Below are 21,351 nucleotides of genomic sequence, written 5' to 3' on the forward strand. Positions count from 1 at the left end.
TTGAATTGAATTAGCAATTGGAATTTTTCATTTAACTTTTGTCTTCCAGGGAAAGAAGGGTGAAAGTGGGTTGCCAGGAGTGGACGGCCTTCCTGGACCTGCTGTAAGAAACCATTTCGGTGCACACACATGTTGGTAGAACACTCGATTAAAGTGGCTACTTGTTTACATACAGCTCATATCAGTGCTTTCTCCTGGACCTTTACAACCTCTCAAGGAGAACTGAGGAGAATTATTGTGGTATTTTAATTGTGTGGGCTGCTCATTATTTGATGTGACCTGTAAAGCACATAATGACTACTCTCTCAGAGGGGTCCTCACTGCACGTTTTAATGGAGGGAAAATAAACATGGTAGATTAAAACCAACAGGTTATGTCAATTAATTTTCCAAACTGTTCCCTGGAGCAAAATAGACAGACAGCTGTCTTCAAAAGGCAGCCAAGATTGAATGAGCTGTTAACAGTGTGAAAACACCCCCCTCTAGTGGTCACTTACTGGTACTCTACTTGTGGCATCTTTCGGAAGTAGGCAGTTTTCTTACGTACTATATTTGGAAGTGCAACCATGTTTCTCTCATTTTAATAATAAAAACACAAATACTATTTATTTTGCAGGGTCCTCAGGGTCCACCTGGGCCACCAGGAATTCAAGGACACACTGGACCGCCTGTAAGTGAAAAGAAACCAAAATAAATCTGCATATGTCATTTGCTTTTACAGAGACTTATTGTATATTGAATGAATGATGAACACAATTGACATAAGTCTTCTTACTTCACTAAGGGTCTTCCCGGTGAAATTGGATTTTCTGGTAAACCTGGAGAATCTGGAAAACCTGTGAGTTGACCTTTTATTCTCAAATAAAAACATAATTTCTTCAGTCTGTTGTAGTTTCTCTGCACATGATAGTAAATGTCAACCCTTCTGCCACTGATCTTCAAAGGGTCTTCCTGGTAAAGATGGCCTGGATGGTCTTCCTGGAAACGATGGTGCTGTGGTCAGTATGACCTCTTTTGCTTCAAGTCTGTGTCAGTCAAAGTTTCTGTGTGAAGAATGACTAAATATGTACTAACATAGTTTTGGTTGTACAGGGTGCAGCTCTACTGTTCTGGGCTTGGTAGGGTGGCCTGGGTTAGGGGTTGGTGGGTTTGGGGTGGTTTAAGAGTTTTTAAGAAGCTTTTGGATCTGAACAATTTGGGTAAGACTGGTGGGACATCTGCGATCTCCCACCCACTTTTAGATCTGCCCCTGCAGAAAACAGTTTTCAGAATCTGTATATGCTAGTTATTGTAGCAAGTTAGAAACTAGTCGCTGTGAATATTGATTTACTGCGAACATTGTAAGATCATTAACTGTGAGGTTAAAGACTTGCAGATCTGAGAGATAGGAGGGATAGAAGGACGGCTAATGGTAAATAAACTAAATGTGTAGGGGAAGTAACGTGACGCCAACCACCGAATCACCTCCTACATCTTTGATTTATAAACTAATCAAGTGAGAATTCTCATGCTACACAGTAACTTCCACTATAAACCAAATGTTGTTTTTGAAAAATCATTTTCAGTTAACATGCTTAAATTTAATGCAGGGGATAAACTGAGTTGTGTTTTCTCTGCATACACTAGAGGGCAAATGTTTTTGGCAAATGCAAGTTTTTCGAAGCCTGGCATCTAAATTGTAATCTTGTGACTCTGCAGGGGCCCAGAGGAGAGCGTGGAGCAGATGGTTTTCCTGGCAAGCCTGGACCAAAGGTACTGGTGACTTAATCTTACCCAGAAACACACTTGTAATGACTGAGGACAAGCACTATGTCACTCAGGAGACAGTGTATTTTCCACGGTACTTTAATATGTTCTCTCTAGGGTGACGATGGGCCTCCCGGGCCAAGAGGACCTCCAGGAGAGAGAGTGAGTTCACAGCTGTTCAATTTGCTTTAGTTCTTTTTTTTTAACATGCACTAGAATAATTTATCATGTGACATGTGTATATTGTCTACAGGGAGAGGCTGGGGCCCCTGGACAACCAGGAGCTGATGGAGGAAGAGGAGACAGGGGTATTCCGGTAGGTCTTCCTATGCTTCTCAAAGCCTTTAGCCAAGCATTATGAACACACCAACATCACAGCTGTAGACCTATTTTAACCAGATTGTCCCATCTTTTTCCTTTAGTGTTGAACTGTGTAATGCCTACATAGCGTGTGGGGAGACATCCACTAAAGACCTCTCTTAAAGTATATCATCATGCAATAGAAATGTAGAAATTATTTCCTGTACAATAGACTGTAGTGAAATTTACGTTTCTTCATTTGACTGGGTAACCTTCTGGGATGCCTTCAAGTACTTCTGGGTGTCCCCAAATTGCACTTAGTAACTTTGCTCTTCCACTTTAAAAGTTCAACTCTTTCCCTGTATTAATATGTTGAGTGTGATGTGTAGGCTATGGTTTCACTTTCATAGGGCGAAAGAGGACTGGATGGACCAGCTGGGCCGAAAGGGGAAAAGGGCGACAAGGTAATGACATAAAACTAGTTTTACATGCTGTAAAAAGTTATCATATAAAACCAATTTCCAATGAAAGTGAATTCTTATTATAGTATTTAGAAAAGTCCCAGTAATCGTCCTCCCGCAGTATTACAGTAACTGTTATAACGTAATTAGGATACATGCACTATGCACTACATATTTCTTCTTGCCTCAGGGTGAAGTGGGAGCAAGGGGGCCGCCTGGCGCTCCAGGAAATGTGAGTACAATTTCTAGTGTGCGTGTTAATATGCATGTAACATATTAATGATGTACTACATAGACCGAGTTTGATTGAGCTTTAAAGTGGATTTGGTTGATTTATTTATAAATTTATTATTTTTAACAGGTAGCAAATGTCATTCCAGAGCCCGGTGAACCTGTAAGTCGTCTTCTTTTCTTAAAGTGTGTTCACAGTGTGTAGTTACCCACAGTGAGACCATGCATGGTGCACATGCATGGTTTTGTATTGTGTGGGGCCCTATTACTGGATTTCTAAGTTTATAAGTTGAATTTTCTGTCTCTATTAACATCGTTCTTCTACTTCATTTTTTAGGGAAAACCTGGAGAAAAGGGAGAGAAGGGGGATCAAGGAAAACCAGGAGAGATGGTCATTTACCATTTTCATTTTTTTTTGTTACTGTTGTTCGTCTTTAATTCACATTATTATCAAAGTATCTCTGGCAATATCCATAACAGTCCACTAGATGCCAGTAGAGGTTCAGTGTGTGGAAGTGTGATGCAGACTGTTTGTACAACAGAGAGCTGAGGGGAATGTCTTTAGTTAGCTAAGTAGATGAAAGTGTAAGAGACAGCAACACACTGACTTATCCACTTTTATTATGCTTATAGATACACAGTTTTGTTTTGTGCTTGAGAATAGAAAACTTTTTTTATATGCTGGTGATGAAGTAGGCATGAAAACAGCATCAGATTCTTTATTTTTACGTTAATAAAGTAAGTAAGTTAATTCTGACCTCTGTACTGGACAATGCCAGTATGTACTTCAATTATCTTTGACTTTCTCAGGTCACTGTATGAATATCATAGTATTTTTTCATTCATGGACATGGACCTTGCATGGTTAGAGTTTGAAAAGAAACATCACACTTCAATTCAGGCAAAAACATGTGACCTCGTTTTAGCCCCACACTGTTCTTTTTAGTTCATTTAATTCATTCATTTTAATTCATGTGCCCTCCCTAAAGGGCCCAAGGGGGCTGCCTGGTGAACAAGGTTTCAAGGGACCACCTGGACCTGTGGTAAGCTCTGAGTGAATGCTGGTACTCCTTTACCATTTAGTCAACAGCAGGTTTAGTTGCTGTGCAGTCATTTTTCATACGTGTCATATGTTTTTATTCCAGGGTCCAAAAGGTGACTCTGGACTTACAGGAGAGACGGGGCGTGTTGGAGACCCGGTGAGTTGTTACAGTTTGCGTGATCCACGTGTTCGCACTAGGAAAGGATACAATATGTTCTCTTTTAATTGCTAATGTTTGTTTCTCCAGGGTCCACCTGGCATAGCCGGACCTCAAGGTCCCCGTGGATTACCAGGGAATGTGGTACGTCTTTTAAGACCTTTTAAAAATCAAATAATGCATAAGTAAATCCCTGATGCCTGTGTGTAGGTCATATTACTTCTTTGTGTTAAAACACATGTACTATGTTGAAACATTAACATAATGATTCACTTCAGTATGGAACTATATTGTCTTTTAGGGAATACCAGGGATCATTGGGCCTCCTGGTCCAGCTGGACAGAGAGGAGACAAGGTAAGTCAACTGTTTCTTACAAAACCATGGGTATAGCTTGTTTGGATGTAATTTTAAAACTGTTCAGATTATGTTCTGAAGGGTTTTGGCAATAAAAAGTGAAAACTGCAGAGATGAATGTGTGACCTTGTATGTCCTCCATTTGTTTCAGCAGAGAAGTCTTTGAATTCATTTCAATGCTGCAGCAGCAGCCACATGTTGGAGTTTGACAATACCAATCAAGCACTTTCCTCTTTTTCTCCTGGCTTTGTTCTGTCTTTGTTTTTTCTTCGACTTTTTCTCCAAGTTGCAGCAGTGACATTTCAAAAATCACCCACTATTACTGTTAGTTTGGATCATGTGTCGTAACTCTTCCAATTAACAGGACATGATATGTTTTTGGTTTTGCTGAATATGATATTAAAAAATCTCAATGCCAGGATAGTTCATATAATAGTATTTTAATTAGCCTTAAATTTGCCATTAAAAGTAGAAATCACACACTCTGCAGAACTGTGAAGTGGAGTTTCTCTATGATCTGCTTTTGTTGTTTCAGTTGTAGCCTAGAGAGACAATAACTTGATATTTTTATTGTAACGTCAATTTTAGGGTGAACAAGGTAAACCAGGACAAATGGGTCCCATAGGCCCACCTGGAGAGCCTGGTTTGTCTGGACCCCCCGGACTGCCAGGCAAGGGGAAAGATGGGCAAAACGTAAGATGCTTTTTTACCTTTTTATTTCAAACACAATATATATTGGTAGATTAGATTTATTTACAATAAATTTTCTACTGCAGATGCTAAACACAGTTTTCCACTTTATTTAAGTACTGCTGCCTACAGCAACTGTTGCAGAAACCCTTTTGAAACTCTGATTCTTACCATTCTTATGCATGTTTCAGTGTAATATAAAGTCAAGTGGTTTACTGGGGTTTAGAGATAAGACATCAGCTTCTCACAGGTTGTATTTTCTATTGTCAGTCACAGGAGACAACAGTGTAGTGATATGTGTCTGGCTATCACTGTGCATTTTTTGTAGAAATAGAAAGCTCATTAACAGGCTTTTTAAATCCACACATGTTCCGTGTGTAAACATTTTAAATACATGTTGAACCACAGCCCAGTATATGGAGAAAACAAGCCTGAGTAGGCACTCTGGGGTTTGCAGCTCAACATGTTTCTTCATAATTTTTCACCTCACACATGTGGCAGCCCTGCTGACGAGGCAGGAACAAACAGGAAGAACACTGTTAAAACATAACGCATTAAAAGCAACATGAGAGCACAACAGATTTGGCTCACAGTGTTTTTTTTTTACTGCTGCCAGGTGCAGCACTGAGCTCCCGCTACTCTTTTGTGCATAAAGAATAGAAAACGCATTTACACTTTCAACTCTAAATGATTTATTTAAAAGAAGCCTAATTTCAGTGTTTGAGCAGCAAGTTACTTGATTGATGTTCTCTTTTGATATTACAGGGAGAACCAGGACCACCGGGAATTCAGGGGGCCCCAGGGCCAAAGGTACTGTCTGTTTAGAAGTGGAAGAAAGTGTGTGTTTGTGTGTGGCTCTACGCTTTGGAGGTTGCCAAGTGTTTTTTCATACACAGGTGCTCTTTTGTTGATGTGTAAAAGTTTTTTTTTTTTTTTTTTTTTCGGGGGGACGCAGATGAGAAAAACAATTCATTTTAGTTGAAAGCAGCAAAAGCAATTTCTATGTCCACTGCAGTGTGACTGTTACACTGATTATGACTCTTAGGTGTAAAAAACTTGATGTCCAGCGCACAGAATGGGAGAGGCTGGGCGGGAGCATTTGCTAGATTTATGGTGTCAAATCACTCACCCTCATCACCGATGCGTTTTCTCTTCTGAGCACCAAAATGTCAACTGCAGATTGTATTTGCTTTTCATCACAGATTAAAAAACAGAGTGGTATTTCTGGCATCGCTGAATGAGACAGTTTCTGTGCCAAGCGAAACTCTTAGCCAAACATTACGAGCAATCTGACATTATCTGATGAGCAGGATGGTGAAGCAAACAATGCTTTCTTTTTTCCCAGGGTCCACCGGGCTCACCAGGAGAACCAGGTTTACGAGGGGACCGAGGCCCTGCAGGAGAAGGCAAAGTGGGACCACTGGTATGAGGAGCAGTAGCAGTCAGTGTTGCACTGTTACACGTCTTCTTCTGGTGTATTTATTTCTATATTTAAATGTGTTTGTTCTTTGCAGGGACCCCCAGGAAATAATGGGCAGCCTGGACCTGCGGTAAATATTTCCTAAAGATTAATATTGAAAAGGTTTACACCCATCAAATGTGTTTCTCTAACTTATGCTTGCCTGGACTCCAGGGCTTGAGGGGCCCACCAGGACTTCCTGGGCCTCAGGGACCAGCGGGACATAATGTAAGTTCGAGATTGAATGATGAATAAAATAATAAATGCATTAATAGGTTAAATGTTTATGAACGTATATAATAACCAGTTTGCCAGTTTGGTAAAACTAAGTGTTTGCTGTAAATACAGGGTCTGCCAGGAAGGCCAGGAGAGAAGGGCTCACCAGGAGAGCCTGTAAGTATCCAACTACTAATACGATCTGTGGCATGGTTTGTGCTGACTGTGCTTGTACTGTACTGTGTTAGAAAAAGTGTTTATTTTCCTCCTGAGATGTTGACTCGTCTCATCACAGCTACGGAAAATACCATTCTCACTGAACCCTAAGCAGCAAAAAAGCTTTAAACACACTATCTATACTACTTGTCCAGTGCTACACATCAGACAGACACTAGTTATGACATTATAATAAATGAGACTATTCCAAAACATACCAATTAAACATCATTAAAATGATCTGATTAGGTAGAAGAGTGAGTCAACCTTTTCACTGAGTCTGGATCACAGGGGGCTTCAACAGCACCTCTCCATATTAAGATAACGTTAAAAGCAGATTTCCACTTACATACTGCAGCTTTAAATAAGCTATGTGTATGTAGGGTATGTAAATAGGCTACAGGTGGTAATAGGGTCACTGAGAAAACTTTAGAATCATGTTGAACATATTGTGTAATTTATCAAAACCTATTGAATTTGTGATCAAACAAATTCCTTTTTTTCCCTCATTACCCCAATCAGTAAAATGTGATTTTTCATATTCTTTTTTCTTTACAGACTTTATTTTAGTTAATGGTACTTAATCCCTATTCTTTCAGACAGCAGTTCTACCATCAACATGAGGTGCCCTGTGCACAAAGCCAAGGCCAGGTGTCCTGGTTTTCCTATTGTTGGGGTTTAGGAACTTATGTGGTCTGCACAGAACCCTGACCTCAACTAAACCCAACTCTGGGATGAATTAGAGAACGCATTTGTGAGCAAGTTGTCATCACCCTCCTCTCAAGGCAGAGGACTCCTGAAAGCTTAGCACCACAGTAATGCTTTGCCATGATTTCCGAATGAGACAGTCAGCAGTCACACATGGATGTTCGCTTACTTTTGGTCACATTTAAAGTGCAGTGGAGATTTCTGAACTTCAATCCTAATTTGCCTCTTGAAGAGAGACTAATATTGCATTCTCTGAGTGACTCTTTGATTTACTGTCTCTCAGGGAAAAGCAGCAGACCTCTCTGACCTAAACCTGAAGGTAAGAGGTGTTTCCAGTCCGCTTTATTTAAGAAAAGATTTTCTGTCTGGATCCAGGGGCCGATCACTATATCATAAACATGTCTCTTGTATCTTTTAGGATGTTTGCTCAGACTGCCCTGCAGGTCCACCTGGCCCACCTGGTCTCCCTGGAATCTCAGGAGAAAAAGGACACCAGGGACCTCCAGGGAAAGATGGTCAAGATGGTTACCAAGTAGGACAAAGTCATTAATATTTCATCATTACTGTCCATGACCTCACATCTCCTAGATTGTAAAGTCTGTTATAATAAAGTGTGCCCCCACTGTATTAGTCCTATGTGAGACAGGGGGTCCTAGCTGCACTTTCGTCATCATCAATCACAGTTGGTGTGACGGATGAAGAGGCTCTGTCCGCATCATTAGCTCAGCCTCCTCTGGGGGCAGTAGTGAACGATTAGGAGCCAGTAACTGTGCTCTGCGCTGTCTGCCTGGACAGAGACTGATGCTCTGCTGTGTCATTACAGGGTCCACCAGGACCACCAGGACCTCAAGGGCCCCCTGGAGCAGATGGAGGAAAGGCAAGTTTGCACACTAACCGCACCCTTATCGCTCCCAAATGGCCAAGCGCTAATTAGTGGCTTTTGTCAACATTTTTGTTAATCTCACAAGGTTCAGTTGATGTTTAGGGTGAATAAATGAATATGGAGACTGCTACTCAGAATTGAATCAGTTATTTCTACATCCACCCCCTGTGTGCACTCAAAAAATAAAAAACCTTGACTTTGATTACTAAAATCACAAAAAGTTTTCAAAGGTTTAAATTTTTTTGTGGGAGTTTTTTTTTTTTGTGTGTGATATCTCATATAATGTTTTACTCTTTCACACAACAGGGTATAAAAGGTGATCGAGGACCTTCTGGAGGCCCCGGAGACAAAGGAGACAAGGTATACGTGTCATTTATGATTCACAAGGCTCTGACTTAACCCTTGCCTTAAGTACATGTTCATTATACTGTCTTCTGGCATGAAGCACGTAATCATAATCACATATTTTTCTGTATTAACAGGGTCATCCAGGACCTCCTGGTCATCCAGGTCCCCCTGGCTTAATGGGTACACCTGTAAGTTACTATTTTATTTACTAACTATATGCATTCAAAATAATATAAATACAAGGATTTATTTGTGTGGGTTTGGTTTTACAGTGAGACTTTCTATTTTAGTTGACCTCCACTGACACTGACTTTTTCCTCTTCAGGGTAACGATGGACAGCCTGGCCCTATCGGCACCCCAGGACCCCCTGGAGAAAAGGTTGGGCTACACTCTATGTATTTTCCCCTCAGAATACTTATTACCCATGTGTCATTATTGTACAGCCCTCCTCCCTCCACCATGTAGGTTATCCAGCTTGTGGAGTAATAGCAGCCATTAATCATTTCTTTTTCTGTGGTGACGGTGACCTGTTTGTGTTTGTTTGCTTTCACTAGGGCAAGGATGGTCTCCAAGGAATCCAGGGACCACCAGGTCTCCCTGGCTTGATAGTAAGAAAAATGATTTGATGTACAGCGTCATCTATGAATATGCAGTGAAGTGTTCTGGAGTCTTTGGATCGTTATTGCAGTTGCAGCTTCTTCCAGTTTTAGACGCTATAATAATCAATTTCATTGATTTGCAGGGTCAGCCTGGAAAAACTGGAAAAGATGGCAGACCAGGAGAACCAGGAGAATCTGTAAGTAGATGGAAATATTTACTATATCATGGCTTTACATGAGAATGTATTAACTATTTCTGGTGTGATTTCAGGGTAAGCAAGGTGAACCTGGACCACCAGGAAACCCTGGACTCAGGGGACTCCCGGTAAGTAACAGATCTGATGGAGGATGCTTGCAGTGCATAATGCTGTGGCTGATTCACTGCATTGTCTCTTTGTAACCAGGGCTTTAAAGGTCACAGGGGAGAACCTGGAGCCCCCGGGCCTAAGGTCAGTGTGCTCTATATTAATTTATGCGAATTTGTAGACATTTGTTTGCTTTAAGAACTGCTGATGATAGCAACATTTACTGTGAGAAGTAGGCAACAAGTAGTATAGGTATACAAGGTTTCCATAAAAAAGGGGTTTTCAAGCACATGAAACATCAACGTTTGACCTTTAATCTTTGACATGCTGTCGAAACCTCTACAGCTGTACAGTTGATAATTGTGTTCAATTTAAACTTTACGTTTACTTTAAAACCAATGTTTAGTGAATCTCCCTCTGTGTGAAAAAGCAGATGATCTATATCAGTGCAGTTTTACATGGTAAGTGACGGTGATTTCACTGTCTTCTGATGAGGTGTGCACTTTTGCAGATATAGATAGAGTTGGAGCACTTACTAAAAATAACACAGACATCTTGTGTCAAAGAAATGTTTCTATCAACCAATGCCCCAATCCACAAGAGAAGCCTGTACCTTCTTTGATCACTTGAAGTATTGCGGTCATCTCAAACTGTGAAAATACATACATTTTTTCTTGTGGCTATGATGACAGATTTGGAGGGATCTACTCTACCTTTCATCATTCTTGGAATTAGTTTTATAACTTATATAACACAGAGGTATGAAACATTAGACCATGCATTTAGAAAAGATCTGTTACAGTCATGCGTAGAGTTATTCAGTGGCGTTCAAGGAATATCACAAACCCACAGTCAGTTTTTGGCATGCTGCTCACACCTACACACATCTTCTCCAAGAGAATCACTGCACCCACTGCTTTGTCTCTCACACAGCACACACCCACAGGAAAAGTTTGTGTCACAGCTCCATGACCAATAGCATGGCTCATTACAGACAGCTCTGACTGAGCCTCAGTGAGGCAGGCAGTCTGTCAGCCCCGCAGCTCATGCTGCCACACAGATAATAGACAACTTATAAGCCAAAGTGTGAAGAGTTTCCATAAACACACTGTGAATTACCCTCCACTGCTTATAATTACTGTCAGTGAATGCCAGTCATATGTAAAGTATATTCACTGTTATTCAGAAAATGTGCCTCAGTACAGTGTTTAAAGGCATGAAGATCCTTACAGTTAGCTCTGAGGATCTCTAGCCTGCCTTCATCTGTTGTGTGGATGAGACAGTGCTACCACTTTCACAAGCAGTAAAGGTTAAGTCAAAAATATAAAAAGATACAAAAAAAATTTTATTCATCAAAATGAAGCTTAAGTCCCTTTTCTGCTTATATGAGTTTTCATGCTTATATGATAACGAGATGTATTTCCAGGAAACATACAGGCCCATGTGTCTACTTAGCTTATGTAAAAACACTAAGCTAAACATCATAAACATACTGTAATAAAACTTAAAGTCAACTGTTGGTGTACCACTGAAGGCTGTGTTGCATTTAGCTTCACTATAAAGTGTCTAATAGACTAAAACAAGCAGCTAAACATTTTTTGTTCATGTCAAACAGGGAGAAGATGGAAAGCCTGGATTATCTGGTCGGGATGGCAAACCTGGGAAGGACGTATGTATAATGTAGCCATTATAGAGTTTTCCAGTAGTGTAGGTTAATAGTTATTTAACTATTAACACTGATTAATGAACTTTCTCTAAGATTAGTATGGATATATATTTATATATATTCAGTTATGTAAACCTTTGTAGTAACCCTACGTAAATTCATTTCTAGTTTCCTTCCTGATTGCTCACAGTATATATTAATCATATTTTTAATGCACTTTATTTTCCTGTGTCTTGTCCAATACATATTTTGAAACGTACAGTATTTGACAACATGAATGACTTACCAGTCTTCATTTATGGTTGCCCACAGAAAGAATTAAAGTTGCTAACAGAGAAATCCCCCCCCCCAGACATTGATCAGTTTCTCTGCACGCTTGAAAAAATAATAATAGGATAGAATGATCTCATTGTGTATTTAAGATAAGACAAATATGTGATAATAGTGTCTTTCTGCAGGGTTCTTCAGGACCTCCAGGCCCAGAGGGAGTCATTGGACCAAGAGGAGAGCCGGTGAGTCACTTTCAATCACGGACGCAAACAGAAGACAGACACTGCACAGTGTCAAGCAGACAGATCGAAATAGATGTAAAGTGGCACTTGGGTCGTTTCTCCTGCCATCCTTCGCCATCAGTTTAGTCATTCTGTATATTTTTTCATCCTAGGGCAAGCAAGGTGAACCAGGACCATCAGGAAAATCCGGTCTTCCTGGAACCCCAGTGAGTTATCTTTTATTTTTTTATGGTGCACAATGGTTAATTTTTCCCTGTGCCAGTTTTCACTGTGTGCTTGTAATCTTTAATAGTAATATTATTTTTCTTGTGAAAAGAATTGAAAATGTAATTATTGTGTTTTATTTCAGTGGTAGAAACTAAAAACCTAATTTCAAGAAAAGAAAAAGTCTGTGATTTGTGAGTTCACCTAAACTTTAGTACAAAGTACAAAGAAAAGATGTTCAGTGTTTGCACTGATCAAATTTATTGTACCTTGTAAATCTATCTATGAAGCCCATGGTAAGTAGTTCAACTCTGGGACACCAAAACCTAGTAGTACCAGGTGAAGGTACCATCAAATCAGAAACCGACGAAGGCTCAATCCTTTCAATCAGACACGATTGTGAGTTGCAGCTCATCATTTTGTGCCAAACTTTATTAGAGAGGTAATTCTACAGCACATAATATTGTCAAAAGATGCTCTGTGTAAAGGACAGTGTGACATCACTGCTGCTGGTGATCAGAAGCTGCAATAAAGCAACAGTGATGCTCAGTGTGATCACAGAAACAGGAACAGGCTGAAAATGTTCAGCCACAGGGGGCAGCAAAATGCTGCTTTTTAGCTGTTAAGTTACTCTTTAATCACTGCATGTCTGCTAAACTGTGAACACGTATGACTGATCAGATAATAAGTTTAAGGAATCTCAGTATTACTGATGTCACCAAAGTCTGCCTTATTAGGACCATGTGGGTGTAGTTTGATCACATTTGATGGCTAGCTATTAAAGATCCGGCAGCTGTCATCAGATTTGAATTCTCATGTTTGAGTCCACCCCCTTTGAATCTGTGGAGAAGAATAATGTCTAACATGAACTAATGATACTGTTCTTAATTTAAATTTGAATGTGGGATCCAGTCCCTCATGGCAAGCTGCTGATGCATGGATTCTCCTCCAGTAAGAGGACCTATCACCTTTTGTTTGCTGGCTTTAAATTAAGACAGTAAGACGTGTCTATATAGCGTGAGCTGTCTGTCGGCTTCAGCTCAAGTGAGGCTTTCAGGGACAGAACAAGTCAGAGTGTAGGTCATCTATCTTGTGAGGCATTGAAAGCTCTTCAAAAAGAAATTGGGATATAAACCAAAAAAAAAAGAGACTTCTTACTTATTAAATAGTGTGAGGGTTTACTGGGTTTGTAGTTTGATACAACACAACACATGAAGATAGTGAGATCCTATAAAACCTGTTTGAGAGGAGAAGTTTAAATTTGACATGTTGGTAATTTCTATAAACATTTATAGAAGTATGGTTATGAACAGTGGTCTGTGCGCTGAAGGATGGTTTCTTGGAATAAGGAGTAACAGTCGGTAACTGGGGGGCAGACGATAAGCAGACAGCTATCAGAGGAGTCCACGGTATCGATCATCAGAGGGGACAGATCGTCAGAAAGAACCTAGAGGATGGAGCAGGGCAGAAATCAGAAGAGGAGATAGACAGTGAAGGGTGAAAGTATTTAGATGTAGGATCAGAGATCTCCAAAAATATTAACAGATGATCAAATTCACCACACAGTGAAAGGAGGGTGACGAGGTTTATCGGTTACAATACGACAATACAAACAATACTGAAGCTCTGCGGACACCATAACCAGCTTGTTTTTAGCCCCACATGTCCTCTGTTAATATTTTAATCTCTTCAAGCCCAATGTCCCACCAAAAGACTGGTTTATCAGATTTGTTTTTATTGAGGGCACTGCTGCATGTACATAAGAAATGCAGCTACATGTTAATCTTGCTGAATCCGCAGTAATGAGGCTTTTAGAATACAAGGACAGTTTGCCACGTGTGTGCCATGTGATGAACAGTCATGTCTCTGCCGTCATACAGGGTCTTAGAGGAGACAAGGGAGAGGCCGGCACCCCAGGATTACCAGGATTTAGTGGGCCTAAAGGCCCTGCGGTGAGTCCTATCAGAGCATTAATTGCAACTCACGTATATGACCATCTGTTGGTAACATTCATGACTTCTATCTTGATATGCAGGGTCCACCTGGTCCAATAGGCCCAGAAGGAAAACAAGTAAGCCACTGATGACTAACATAAAATATAATTAGTGTAACCTATAAGTGGATTCTTGCTCATATCCAGTATCTGCTGTGTTTCGTAGGGGATGCCAGGCAGAGCTGGTGATCGCGGCCTCAAAGGAGATAAGGTGAATATCAGAACCACAATCAGCTTCACTGGCCAAGCTTGTGTATACGTCTGAGGAGTTCAACTCCGGTCTGTAGTTCTGCAAGAACAATGTCCAGCTAGTCGAGGACATCCAAGCTGAATAAAGATAAGCGAACATAGATGTACCCAGACTCCATAGATATTTACTGTACTTTGTAGGTGAAGAAATGCACAACGACATACAGCTGAGCTTCTGTAAACTGTAAACATGAACACATAGTGCAGGTAGCTGAAATATACACTGTGAGAAATATATATAGACTATATAGACACCGTGGGTGGTTAAGTTCAGTATATGCAGATGAAGAGTACACATTTAGTACAGTATGTACAACCAGCTCAGATTTGAAGATGAAGATTTAGGAAGATATTGAACTGAATTCTAGTTTTTGCAGCAATCCGTGGTGTGAGATTTGAGTCATAACTCAGAAATAGGAACAGATAGCATACACACACTGGTCCAACAGGCTGGAACACTCCTCTGTAGGTGACTGAGGAGAAACATCCACTTGTGCATCTGATCCCTTATAATGAAGATTTATCTGGATCAAACTCAGAACCCAGTGTATTTGCACATACAATGAATTTGACTTTGGTTTCTAAGAATATCAGCAGAGAACAATTTAACATAGAAAATGAAGCAATCTAGACTTATAACATGGCATACTGTATATATATGGCATATATCTAAATAAACATACATGTCATACATACGGAGCCTTACAGCTACTGTTGTATTGTTATATTCAGTTCTTAAAATGGTTTTCCTCAGTGTCCAGTAAGCAGCAGTTACTCTAAAGATGCTTCAGGCTTAAACATTTACAAATGCTGTCATCTAATCCAAGGGTGACCCAGGTGTGAAGGGAGACAAAGGACATGCAGGAGAGCCAGGTATGCCCGGAAACCCTGGACCACCAGGCAGAAAGGGCCACACAGGGATGATGGGCATGTCGGGACCACCAGGAGAAATAGGATCTCCAGGACCACAAGGACCTTCGGGAAACCCTGGTCTTCCAGGCCCCCGGGTGAGTCATGTTCATGAATACATTCATTAGATTTTGAATCAGTGTTTCAGCCAAATGCAAAGATGATTGAGATTAAGGTTTAATAATTCAGTTCATCATGAACGGCTCTGTTATTTCAGGGAGAGTCAGTGTCACTGGAGCAGATGAGGCGCCTCATCCAGGAAGAGCTGTCGAAACAGCTAGATGGTGAGCAGGTCGTTTTGTTTTGGCCCTCGAGATATTCGGCTGATTAAGACTCGTTTGGGATGCCGTTAATAGAGCTCTGTGAGATTTAACTGGTTTCCTTGTGTTTAGCCAAACTGGCGTACCTCATGGCTCAGATGCAGCCAGCTCATGTGAAGAGTACAGCGGGTCGTCCAGGGCCTCCGGGTCCTCCAGGTAAGGATGGCAGTCCTGGACGGGCTGGGCCACCTGGAGAACCTGGTATGCCTGGACAAAATGGAGGAGAAGGACCCAGGGGACCCATGGGACCTAAAGGTAGGACAGCTTATACGAGTGTTACTGGCTCCGTGTGAAAGCCATGTAAGCAGAGCCAGCTGTGGTATAGGGGAACTAGGTGGTCTCCTTTGGCCACATACAGTAGCTCAATAACAGATCTCCATGTGGTAATATTTCTTTACATTTTTAATTCAAATTGAGCGGTTGTGCACAATTTAAAGATGAGGCCTATTTTCAGCAAAAGCCCAGTATTGCTCCCTTGAGAGAATCTATTTCGTTGTCAAGGGATTTTTTTATTCGGTTTAATGCAACTATATGTTCAGTGAGGTCATTTTTGCAAGCACAGAACTCATCTAATCTCTAGAAAGAAAGGATGCGACGGCAGAGGGTAGAGTAATAATGAAAAGATTATTTCTGATACTCTGTCTCTAAGTTAGTGGACTTATTGTTGCTGTAGTGCAATGATAACTATTAAAGCACACAGATTATTATGGTCTTTAAGGACTTGACAGTACTAGGAGCGATGCAGCTGTTGAAGCTCCACGTGCCCGTTTAGCTTCGAATACAAATGGAAATGTTGGTGTTTCTCGATTTTACTTTAATCACAATATAATACTACAAAGACCAGGGCTGGCCCCGCTCGTCAGACACGTTCGGTTTTTTAATGGTCAAAAATTGGGCAGCAGGCGCTGAGATATCCTGATTCTAGTCACTGATTTGGAATCCTGAGATGCTCCCAGTCCAGATAGGATATATCATCCGGCATGTTGTGGACATGCCCTGCACTTTCTCTCCAGCTGGACATGTCTGGGAAGCATTCAGAGAGGCATCCAGCATCATAAACAGATGCCAAGGCTGACTCATTTTAATGTGCTTGAGCATCTTGATGCTCCTTTTGGATGTCCAGGCTCCCTCACCCTGCCAGTAATGGTGAGCCCAGACACCCTGGCTGTGTGTAAGCCTGATGTTCTCCTGTTGAGTTACCCAAAAATGCTTCCTGTCCACACAACTTAATGGCTGCATCGCTCCTAGTAAAGAGAGTCTGTCTGTGTGTCCCCTCATCTCCCATCTCATTCTCCCTCATAATCAGATAGTAGTAACTATATCATTATTACCCATGATCATTAATTATGGGTTTGTCGTGGTGCAGAGGTCACAGTGACTGTTCCTCTTTTAGGTGAAAAAGGAACTAAAGGAGATCAGGGAGAACCTGGTGTTGGTGACAGAGGCGAGCCAGGCCCTGCAGGACCCATAGGTAACAACCAACTCTAACAACTGCTCTCTTCTTTATTTTGACGCTGGTTTAAGAGGGTTTTTTATTTTTAGTCCCTAACTGCTCCTCTTCCTTGTTTTAGGTTCGCCAGGTCTCCCTGGTTACGGTAAAGATGGAAGCCCAGGACAAGCTGGAGTCCAGGGAGAGCCAGGAAACCCCGGCCCCCACGGTCAGCCTGGACCTCCGGGTCCTCCTGGTCAATGTGACCCCACTCAGTGTGCCTACTACGCCAGCCTGGCACAAAGACCCCACACCAAAAATGTCAAGGGGACTTAAAAAGGAAGAGACACAAAGAGCTTGAAGTCCAGCTGTATTTATGAACTTGGTCCTGTAAGTCTGAATCAAGAACTTTTCCTTTTTCAAGATAACCTCTGTATGGAGGGCTGAAGCAATAAGTGCTGCCGGTCAGATTCTTTGTTTTGTTTGTATTTGGTATGAAGCTTGGGACGGATGGGGACTGAGCATCGGGGGACTTTAAGATTTAATAAGGGTAAAGAGGGCAGCTACACAGGTTTTCACTCACTCGCATGCTTCCTGGAAAATATATAGGGAGATAACAAGGATCAAGATTGTGTGAGTCTGATATTCTATCATTTCATCAGTAATTATCTCAAAAGCTCAGCCAGGCATCTTTTCATGCAGGAATATATTTTTCCTCTACCACCACACAATTTTGCATCAGTTTCCCAGCCCACACTGTACCACGTCAGCAAGCAATAGCTGCCAGTTTCCACTCACTAAACAGATCTCATGCTGGGGATCCTCTACCAGTCTATTGGTAATTACTCACTCAAGGGAATTATCCGTTTTATTGTGACTGATGGGAAGGGGGAGGACAGACAGTGTCAAGTGCAAATACCAGTAGTGATTTTGTGTGGGAGGAGTGTTAATGAGTTGCTGTGGACAGTGATGGATGACCACATTTGTGCACTTCTTGCCTCCAAACTGGTAACAGTGTTATTATGTAGACTTCTTCTGGACAGTATTGATACCTCAAAACAGACAGTAAAATAACTTTTAGAAGTCCCCCCAACCCGTTGCCAATGTGGTGTCAAGCTTTGGGAGAATTTCTAAAATGTATTTGTAATCAACAACATGTATCTAGAACACATACGTGCCATGTAAAGTGTGGTTATAAAGCACACCCACAGGAAGCCTATTAAATCTGAATCTAAAAAAACACAAATCAAACAGGAAGAAATGTCAGTGTTAGATTTGTTCTTTTATGTTTCATTAAGTGGCTCTGGTCAGTCTCTCTCTCTGAGGTATGCACAGACTTGATCAGTAAACTGCTTTGTGGAGGTGGTATAATTGCAGCCTTCTTTCACCTTTCTTGAAAAGCTGCTTGTTTCAAACTGCTTTCTCTAAATGTGTCACTTCCTTTCTGTTCGGTGAGGCTCATTAAGTGCCTACGCTGTGGCATGGCCCGGGCTGCTCAGCCCTACTTTTCAAAGACACTGCTTTTCTTATTTGTCCCCTGGAGCCCAAAATTGGAGAGTTGCTTCCCTGCATCCTGATGACCAGGCCATTGTGGTAACCTTTTGAAAGATGTGTTGCCTTACGTCCTGTGGTCCAATTACACGTCTCCCCAGCCTCAGACATATTGGTCATCTAGAACCTATTAAATAGCCCCCACAAAAGATATCACATTTGTCTTCCTTTCAAAAACATGGACAAATGCACTAATAGCAACAAGGGAAATGGGTAGTGAGAAAAATGTTGAGATATTATGTCGGTTTGCAGAGATCTTAATTCTGACCTGCAGGTCAAAGGTTATCACTCTGTGGGTCAAACTTCTCATCTCTTGCTCAGGTTGGAACAATGTCAAGTTGTGGCTTAACACCAAATTAGTTTAATTCGAGCCAGGAATAATTAGTTGAGTTAAAGCAGAGCAGTGTGATTTTTTTAAGGAACTATTCAATTTGTCATTTCACCAATGAAGAGTTGAATTCATCAGCAATAACCTTCACCCTCACTAAACTCAGTACTATTTGATTTTGTTGCCACAGCACTTTGTCCACATTCGGAGCACTACCAAATGCCGAACACCTTATATGGTGCATTGCATATTGACTAGAGAGTCGGCTTTTACTCTGACTTTTCAGCTCACTCATGAAGTCACAAAACTCTCCATGTGGCCTCCGAGCTTTAAGTCAACTCTTTATGTACATTTGCATTAGAAACTACACAGGCAAATGTTTCATCCTTTCATGAGTGGTAGTGAGCAAATATAAATACTATGAAGTCAAAATGTACATTATGTTATTCTAAATTAAAATAGCTCCTGAAAGATTAGAATAAATGATGTGCTGCCACATAGTTATCTTCTTCTTTAGCGTCAATTTGGTATTGATCAATTAAATTGCATCATCATTGTAATGTAGTAGCTTTGTAAATGCTTTTTGCATCTATGGTAAGTTAGTTCACACAGCTTAGCATTTTGTAATTCATACAGGCCATTCAGTTTTCATTATTCAGGTTAGCTGATTCAATTCTTTAAGTTATATTGCTAAATTATTATCAGTTTGTTGGTGTGTTATTGCATTAACAGAGATTCATTATTAAACGTCTTTTCCCCATGTGTTCCTAAGAAGTTGGTGCTAAGATATTTCAAAGAAGTAGCATATTGTAATTATTGATAAGACACGTGTACTGTACTGTATAATAAAGACTGGAATGGTTTCATTTTATAAAACAAGCTTTACTTTCTTTTTTTTTTTTGTAGCAGTGCTGAATTGCAAATGTTTTTGAAATGTAATGATCATCTTTTATGACTATGGGCAAAGGATTTTGTAACTTGGGTTTAAACCAACATAAATGCATCATAAAAGAAACCTCCATCCATCCATTATCTTAACTGCTTGTCCTCTGAAGGGTTGCGGGAATGCTGGAGCCTATCCCAGCCGTCATTGGGTGAACAGGTTGCCAGTCCATCACTGGGCTGACATACAAGTAGACAGACAACCATTCACACTCACATTTACACCTATGTGCAATTTAGAGTCACCAATTAACCTAACATGAATGTTAGGTGGGAGGAAGCCGGAGTACCCAGAGAGATAAATGAAACATAAAATGCATATCTCTTTAATGACAATGTTTATTTTCGACTCCAAGAGGTCTGGATCAGTTCCATCACATTTAAATGTAAAGTAGAGTTAATTTGAAGTGGCCCCTTGACATCAATCTTAAAATTTATCATCGTTCATTTTCTGAATCAAATTCTATAAACCTTCTACTTACACGCACAGCTTTAAATCCACTGCACCGCGACAACCTATGGGATGTCCTTGGGAAGGCTGCTGTGCGAAGTCTTCACTGCATCTTAGTAAAGGTCATATTTGATCTGTGAATGTATTTGTGCTCTGCAGACAGAGATAGGCATGATGTTGACTCTCCTTTGTAACCAGGCAACAGAAACATACCTTGCTGATTCCACGTTATATCCATAACAACCCTGGGACCTTGTTTTCAATACAAAGACATTTCACTGTGGAGCGCCTGTGGAATTTCATCGATCAACCACCTCGCCACGTGAACACCAATCTAATCTTCATTCTCATTATTGTATGAAGCAATGATGGGACTCTGCATGTTTGCATTTGAATTCTCTGTAGCAGGACATAGCTGCAGCTGTGAGATGAACCATGTGCAACATCTCCAAAACAAGTCGCTTTATTACAAGGTTTTAAAAAAAAACAAGACATAATTGACATCATCATCATCATCATCATCATCACCGTCCTGAATTAAAAAGCTAATCGTTGGAGATGTCAACTCAGGTCTGCAGATGTGACGTTAGGTCTTAAAAGGTTTATTATTTTGTTTTGTTACCAGACTCTGTACCTCACTTGCTCATGATTATAAAGAGAAAAAGCAGGTCAGAAAGGTAAGGCTCACTCATTGGACAGGGGTTTCCAGGGTAGAAATGTTTTCACTGAGCATAATCAAAGGATTAAAAAGTACATGCATACGTGGAAACGCGAGTGATGTTATTTTACAACCTGCTCATATTTGTTCTGATGAAAATACAGAAGGAAGGATCGGGACAATTCGTGGGCCTGCTGGCCTGTCGTCAGCTGGAAGACGCTGCTTTGGCTTCAGTAGCAGCTTTTCTTTTTTTTCTGTCACTATAATCACAAACAAGTTCAAATGTCTGTACAGTGTTTTACAGTTGTGTCTTGTCCCTGTTGACTGTTGTGTGTCTTCAATTTGTGGTTCCAGATCTTTGTGGATTCTCAAAGATCAGGACTTGTGAGAATTCCTTTCATGTGGTCACTGCAGGATGAGATC

General features: G+C 40.8%; 1 protein-coding gene across 2 annotated transcripts in view; it reads left to right on the forward strand.

The window, feature by feature from the left end:
* The window catches only part of col22a1 (collagen, type XXII, alpha 1), a 42,206-nt gene extending 22,478 nt beyond the window's left edge, over nt 1-19,728 (forward strand). For both annotated transcript variants that reach the window (XM_026350179.1, XM_026350181.1), the window contains 42 exons: nt 50-103; nt 616-669; nt 784-837; nt 944-997; nt 1,698-1,751; nt 1,863-1,907; nt 1,999-2,061; nt 2,456-2,509; nt 2,697-2,738; nt 2,868-2,900; nt 3,075-3,128; nt 3,727-3,780; nt 3,883-3,936; nt 4,027-4,080; nt 4,238-4,291; nt 4,880-4,984; nt 5,747-5,791; nt 6,327-6,404; nt 6,496-6,531; nt 6,615-6,668; nt 6,789-6,833; nt 7,864-7,899; nt 7,999-8,112; nt 8,404-8,457; nt 8,770-8,823; nt 8,946-8,999; nt 9,137-9,190; nt 9,367-9,420; nt 9,555-9,608; nt 9,683-9,736; nt 9,816-9,860; nt 11,332-11,385; nt 11,841-11,894; nt 12,047-12,100; nt 13,979-14,050; nt 14,134-14,169; nt 14,258-14,302; nt 15,168-15,347; nt 15,467-15,533; nt 15,642-15,824; nt 16,963-17,040; nt 17,141-19,728. In XM_026350179.1, the coding sequence (XP_026205964.1) occupies nt 50-103; nt 616-669; nt 784-837; nt 944-997; nt 1,698-1,751; nt 1,863-1,907; nt 1,999-2,061; nt 2,456-2,509; nt 2,697-2,738; nt 2,868-2,900; nt 3,075-3,128; nt 3,727-3,780; nt 3,883-3,936; nt 4,027-4,080; nt 4,238-4,291; nt 4,880-4,984; nt 5,747-5,791; nt 6,327-6,404; nt 6,496-6,531; nt 6,615-6,668; nt 6,789-6,833; nt 7,864-7,899; nt 7,999-8,112; nt 8,404-8,457; nt 8,770-8,823; nt 8,946-8,999; nt 9,137-9,190; nt 9,367-9,420; nt 9,555-9,608; nt 9,683-9,736; nt 9,816-9,860; nt 11,332-11,385; nt 11,841-11,894; nt 12,047-12,100; nt 13,979-14,050; nt 14,134-14,169; nt 14,258-14,302; nt 15,168-15,347; nt 15,467-15,533; nt 15,642-15,824; nt 16,963-17,040; nt 17,141-17,334 (2,730 nt within the window). In that variant the 3' untranslated portion in view covers nt 17,335-19,728. The remainder of the gene's footprint in view (nt 1-49; nt 104-615; nt 670-783; nt 838-943; nt 998-1,697; nt 1,752-1,862; nt 1,908-1,998; nt 2,062-2,455; nt 2,510-2,696; nt 2,739-2,867; nt 2,901-3,074; nt 3,129-3,726; nt 3,781-3,882; nt 3,937-4,026; nt 4,081-4,237; nt 4,292-4,879; nt 4,985-5,746; nt 5,792-6,326; nt 6,405-6,495; nt 6,532-6,614; nt 6,669-6,788; nt 6,834-7,863; nt 7,900-7,998; nt 8,113-8,403; nt 8,458-8,769; nt 8,824-8,945; nt 9,000-9,136; nt 9,191-9,366; nt 9,421-9,554; nt 9,609-9,682; nt 9,737-9,815; nt 9,861-11,331; nt 11,386-11,840; nt 11,895-12,046; nt 12,101-13,978; nt 14,051-14,133; nt 14,170-14,257; nt 14,303-15,167; nt 15,348-15,466; nt 15,534-15,641; nt 15,825-16,962; nt 17,041-17,140) is intronic.
* The last annotated feature ends 1,623 nt before the right edge of the window (nt 19,729-21,351 follow it).

This window comes from Anabas testudineus, chromosome 11, assembly GCF_900324465.2.
Source record: "Anabas testudineus chromosome 11, fAnaTes1.2, whole genome shotgun sequence".
NCBI lineage: Eukaryota > Metazoa > Chordata > Actinopteri > Anabantiformes > Anabantidae > Anabas > Anabas testudineus.